This window comes from Anolis carolinensis, chromosome 4 (genome assembly GCF_035594765.1).
Source record: "Anolis carolinensis isolate JA03-04 chromosome 4, rAnoCar3.1.pri, whole genome shotgun sequence".
In the NCBI taxonomy this organism is placed as follows: domain Eukaryota; kingdom Metazoa; phylum Chordata; class Lepidosauria; order Squamata; family Dactyloidae; genus Anolis; species Anolis carolinensis.
The window spans coordinates 242,058,243-242,064,242 of record NC_085844.1 but is presented as its reverse complement, the minus strand read 5'-3'; the positions used below and the strand labels follow the sequence as shown (position 1 = coordinate 242,064,242).

Here is a 6,000-nt window from a genome sequence, read left to right as displayed (position 1 = left end):
CAGATAATTGGTTTGTATTCATTCAATAAATCTGGCCGATGATAAACATACCAGTGCCAAATACACTATGGCTGCAACCCTACAATCAGTTGCATGGAAGGAAGCCTCACTCTAATTTATGGGATTTGTTTCTTTGTTAGACACAGATGGGATTGCCCTCTATATTGCATTCCTTCTTGCTTGTGTAAAGATAATTGCTTACAATGAATGCTTTCTGAACTGCAATGCTCTTTGTTCACCTTACAATCTTCTAAAACAGCATGCAGCTCATGAAGTGTATGTGACCCACAAAAAACTGTGTTGATTTAATCTGACAGCAAATCACACCACTGATTTTCAGCAGCAATTTACTAAATGCCAATAAAAGAAGGAGCAAAGGCTTACTTTGGAAGGGGTTTTTGGACTGCCATATGTATGGTAGGTGATAAGGGGAAAACTCCACTGAAAGAAACATTTTTGGCTTGGTTTAATTAATCTGTATGTATTGTTTGCATCCAAAATTCAGTGAAATGATGGCAGACATTGGGAGGGAAGTAGTTCCTGGGACAGAATCAGACTTCAGAAGTACTAGAGACACTCTGTTGCAAAACTGTCACACACAGAAAATTGTATCGCTCTTTGCTTTTGAACACAAGGAATTTTTTCAGCATTAGAAAAAGAAACTGCATAATTTGAAATACACTGCTGAACTGGCATGCACTCAGATTCTGGATCACACTGTGTCCAATATATTTTCTGGTCAGCACATGGAAATCTTCTCCCAATGCATTCTTAATGACAGAAAACTGAATATTGATTTATTTATAAATGTAAATGCTGCTTCTTGGCCCTAAAAAGGTCATGAAAGCCATTTCCTGCTTTGGTGTCTCCCTCTCTGAGTGAATCACTCTTCCCCACCACATTGTTCATTAGTGGGGTTGCCAGGGCTCTTGCTGGTCCTGAATAGATAATGAAGCAGTACTGTAAAAACTCCCAGTCTCTCAGTCTTAACTTCCAAACTCCAACTTCCAGTTGTAGACATTTCCTCCCAATACGGCTATTGAAATGAGAAAGGGGATCTAGAGGAGTACCCAGCTCCATGTTTGTGGCTGATACTTTACCCTTCCCTGATCCATACCAGTAACAGAGTTGAACATTTAATGAATCCTGCACAATCTAAGGCAGCTGTAGGAGGACTGGCTGGAAAAAGCAACACACAGCATTAGGTGCCCTTATGCTGTCGAAGACTTGAATCTTATCATAGAAGAAATCAGTGGCCAAGAATATTGTAGTTAGTAAAGACTGGGCAGAATAAGGAAGCCTTGTGTTCAGGGTTTTGCTAAGCCACGGAACTGACTGGGAAACTTTAGGGTGATCCATGTCTCATCTTGGGAGCCCCTGGATAAACCAGATAAACCGCTGAGCTGCTGAACTTGCTGACCGAAAGGTCGGCCTTTCAAATCCAGGTAGCAAAACCTTTACCTTTACTATGACTAATCTTAACTTGGATAAGCTGGATAAAATGGGGAATGGGCAGGGCCACATTTAGATGTGCAGAGACCTTAAAACATATTAAGTTGAAGAAGCATTACTAACAATTGTGTCTTATTCTAACATAGCATACCCTTCAGATTAAGAATGGGACACATGTAGTCAAGCAACCTCAAAATATGGTCATGATTTTTTTTCATGTCAGGAGCGACTTGCTTTTGGTGTGAGGGAATTGGCTGTCTGCAAGGATATTGCCCTGGGGACACCCGGATGTTTGATGTTTTATCATCCTGTGGGAGGCTTCTCTCATGTCTCCGCATGGGGAGCTGGAGCTGACAGAGGGAGCTCTCCCTCTCTCCCTGTTGGTTAGCAGTCCAGCCAACACAAGGGTTTAACCCACTGTGCCTTTGGGGGTTGAGTGGAGACTGTACACTGAGCAAGGGGATGATGGTCCATGAGCCCCCTTCTAACTATGATTCTAGGAATAGACACAGCTAGCTGCAGGTTGCTTTTGCCTCAGTCTGGGAAGGGAAGGAAAGAGGTTTACACCCTGCATTTATTTTTCCTCACTGAATTAAGAGTTTGCAGCACATTAAAAGTAGGAAGAGTAGAGAGAAACTGGGATATTTTGAATGCATTTGGAAAATTAGGATGGTAGAATTAACTAGGGCTAACCCTGCCAAATTAGGACAATTCGGGAGTATGACATGGTGCTTTTCAATCTTTCAACTAGTATGCCAGTAAAAAAGGATTCTGGCAACTGAAGTCTAATGTGTAATTCACCATATGTGTGTTTGTGTGTGTGTATGTATATGTATACATGTATATGTATGTATACACATACATATATACATGCTAAAAATAATTTCAGCATGTGGGAACTGTCTTGGCAATTGTCCAAGATGACATGTTTTGATGGTTCAAGATACACGTTTTCACTGAGAATAAGAAAATTATTGTCTGTTCTGTACAAAGATGCTTATACATTTCAACTCTGACTGGAGACTTTCTTCAAGGAATGTAGTCTTTCCTTAGGAAGCATATACATAACCAAGCCAAAAGAAAGGACAGTTTTCTGGACCAGGATGCCTAAAATATCATTCTCCCAAGGCTAAATGGAAGGTGGCACCAGTAACTTACCAAAGCAATAAATTGGAGACAAAATATCTCTTCTTAAACATGGAGTACAGATCCTGAATCAGACTTAATTCCAAAAACACAACAATAACCTCATTCCCTGAGTATTGCATGCCCTTCTTTATTGAACAGTTTACATTCCTCTTTCTTTAAAATCTTAATGAATAACTTCCCCTTCCCCCCTAAAAAACAACACCCAATTTCACGAAAAGAAAAGACCCCTCCCCACCACAATACCTACCCAGCCTCCATACTATTTTGTCTCTTCAAGACCACCAGAATCAATGGTCTTAGTCCTTATTTTTCAGTGTTTCCATGGCACTTCTAAAGTGAGAAATGGATGGACCGCAGCACAAGAAGCGCTCAAGCTTGGCCAACATTGACAGCTTTCTGGATGACACCACAGGCGACGTCTATGCTGGATCAAAATTACAAATATTGAGACATTACGCACAATAGGCAGAAGCCAATGCGACAACATAACCCCATGGTTAACCTTGTAGAGCAGACACCTACTCGTCCCAATGTATGACAACCAGCTAAACACATTCATGCTATGGTGAATTTGGAGGCCATGTTTTAAAGCAGGACAGCCCTCTTCCCAAGTTCCAACTTCTGTCATGAATTGAGACACTTATTGTTTCCTTCCTGGGTTGCGCCCAGGTCTCAATATGTGGTTTCTCTGGTGACTTGGCTAGAAAAGGTATGGTTGCTGGAGATACTGTTGGACTTCCGGTTGAACTTGGTTCGCTTCTTCTTCTTTCTCCATGGCAGGCACATGAACAAGAGCGTCGAGAGGAAGGTTTGGCGGAAGTTGGCAGACACCAAGTTGTATAGGACTGGGTTGATGGCTGAACTCACATAGAAGAGGATGTTTGTCAGCATGTAGAAGTAGTGATAGAAGTCATAAAGGAAGCTGATGGAAAAGAAGAAGGAGAAATTATGAAGTGAACAAGGAAAGATGGGAAGGAGAGAATAACAGGCAAGAACAGCCTCATCTATTCTTCCTCCTTTGTGGATGAAAGGAAAAGGAAAAGGCTTTGATCTATAGCCTAGATTAGGAGTCCCCAAACTTTAGAAGCAGAGGGCCGGTCCACAATCCTTCAGACTGTTGAGGGGCCGAATTATCATTTGAAAAAAAAAAACAAAAACGAACAAATTCCTATGCACACTGCACATGTCTTATTTGTAGTGCAAAACAGCAACAACAACAATGAAATAACAATACAATATTTTAAAATGAAAACAATTTTAACCAACATAAACTTATCAGGATTTCAATGGAAAGCGTGGGCCTGCTTCTGGCCAATGAGATAGTCAAGTTAATTAGGATTGTTGTTGTATGCCTCAAGTCATTTCAGACTTTGCCCGAGCCTAAGTCTAAAATTAATTATTTATTTACTGCATTTATTTCCTACAGTTATATCCCGCCCTTCTCACCCCGAAGGGGACTCAGAGCAGCTATATGTACATACAATATATTATATTATTAGCATAGCACAATATTAGCATTATATATTACTATATTGAACTATACCACTATACTGTAATATTATATGTAATAGATAACATATAATTAATATTATTATATGGTATTATTATTAGTATTATATTTATATACAATATATTAGGGGCCCCTGGTGGCACAGTGTGTTAAAGTGCTGAGCAGCTGAACTTGCGGACCGAAAGGTCTCAGGTTCAAATCCCAGGAGCAGAATGTTAGCCCCAGCGCCTGCCAATCTAGCAGTTCGAAAACATGCAAATGTGAGTAGATCGATAGGTACTGCTCTGGTGGGATCACGGTGCTCCATGCAGTCATGCTGGCCACATGACCTTGGAGGTGTCTATGGACAACGCCGGCTCTTCGGCTTAGAAATGGAGATGAGCACCAACCCCCAGAGTCGGTCACAATAGGACTTAATGTCAGGGGAAACCTTTACTTTTACTATACAATATATTATATTATTAAAACTGATATAAAAATATTATATTATAAAACTGAGGGCGGGGGCCAGGTAAATGATCTTGGAGGGCCACATCTGGCCCCCGGGCCTTAGTTTGGGGACCCCTGGCCTAGATAGTAAACTCTGTAAATGGGGACTTTTCACCATCCATTTATTGTGTCCTTCCCCCAACCCCTCCAATCTCTGGCAATGATGGGGAGAAGACTGGATTCTTGCTGGCATTCACTCAAAACTTCCTGGACTTAATGTTCAGAAAGATGCTACTCACTCTGTCCACTGATCTTCTGGCACATAGCAGTACATGAGTCTCCGTACATGATAGGGAAGCCAGCAGACCACAAAGGCAATCACGACGGCTCCTGTAAAGAACAAGAATGGAGGTTAGGCTTTGTTGTAAATACTCTTTTTGTATTGCAAGGTAAGGTGATCGTTTGCATCCTGTGCCAGGTTAATCATCAGCATCCTACAACATATGGCTGACTTCATCAAATACGTAAAGGTAAAGGATTTCCTCTGACATTAAGTCTAATCATGTCCAACTCTGGGGGTTGGTGCTCATCTTCATTTATAAGCCGCAGAGCCAGCATTGTCCGTATTCACCTCCAAGATCATGTGGCCGCCATGACTGCTTGGAACACCGTTATCTTCCCGCTTGAGCGGTACCTATTGATCTACTCACATTGGCATGTTTTCAAACTTCTAGGTTGGCAGAAGCTGGAGCTGACAACGAGAGCTCACTATGCTCCCTGGATTTGAACCACCAACCTTTTGATCAGCAAATTCAGCAGCTCAGCAGTTTAATCCACTGCTCCATTGGGAGCTCCATTTCATCAGATACAGTCATTGATATTGCACAACTCCTGGCAAAAGCTGGTAGTAGAAGAACTGGTCTGATTTCAGCTTTTTACATCAATGACAAGTGTCAGCCTGGTCTAGTGGTTACAGTCTTGAGTGTGGGAGCAGGAAGTTTGGGGTTCCAGTCCTTAAAGAGCCACAGCATTCTCTTTCACACAGCCTGAACTACTTCATCAGTTTGTGTTGAAAGTAAAGCAGGGGGAGAAAAACAATGTATATTTCATATGAACTCATTGGAGAAGGTAGGGCTTCCAATAGTGCATCTACACTGTAAAATTAATGCAGTTTGATACTAGTTTAACTGCCACAGCTCAATGCAATGAAATCCTTGGATTTACAGTTTGGTGAGGCAGTTTGGTGGATTTTATTCTTGATTCAAGCAAACACCTTGAATAGATAGGTAGGTAGACAGATAGATAGAACAAATATCTGGAGAACTGAAGAGAGTTGGGAAAGAAGGAAAAGAAGAAGACATTTTGCCAGGAGCAAGTGAGGAGGATAATGGAGAAGAGTGGAGAGAGAGAAATAGGGATTGGCTACAAGGAAGGAAAGTGTAAGCAGGTATTGCTGGGAA

General features: G+C 41.4%; 1 protein-coding gene across 1 annotated transcript in view; it reads right to left on the bottom strand.

Annotated features, from left to right (window-relative positions):
* Window positions 1–2,708: 2,708 nt before the first annotated feature.
* The window catches only part of ntsr1 (neurotensin receptor 1), a 139,459-nt gene continuing 136,167 nt past the window's right edge, over window positions 2,709–6,000 (bottom strand). Inside the window, exons 3-4 of the mRNA XM_003220701.4 lie at window positions 4,840–4,930; window positions 2,709–3,523 (exon numbers count right to left, since the gene is read on the bottom strand). Coding sequence (XP_003220749.1) covers window positions 3,274–3,523; window positions 4,840–4,930 — 341 coding nt within the window. The 3' untranslated portion in view covers window positions 2,709–3,273. The remainder of the gene's footprint in view (window positions 3,524–4,839; window positions 4,931–6,000) is intronic.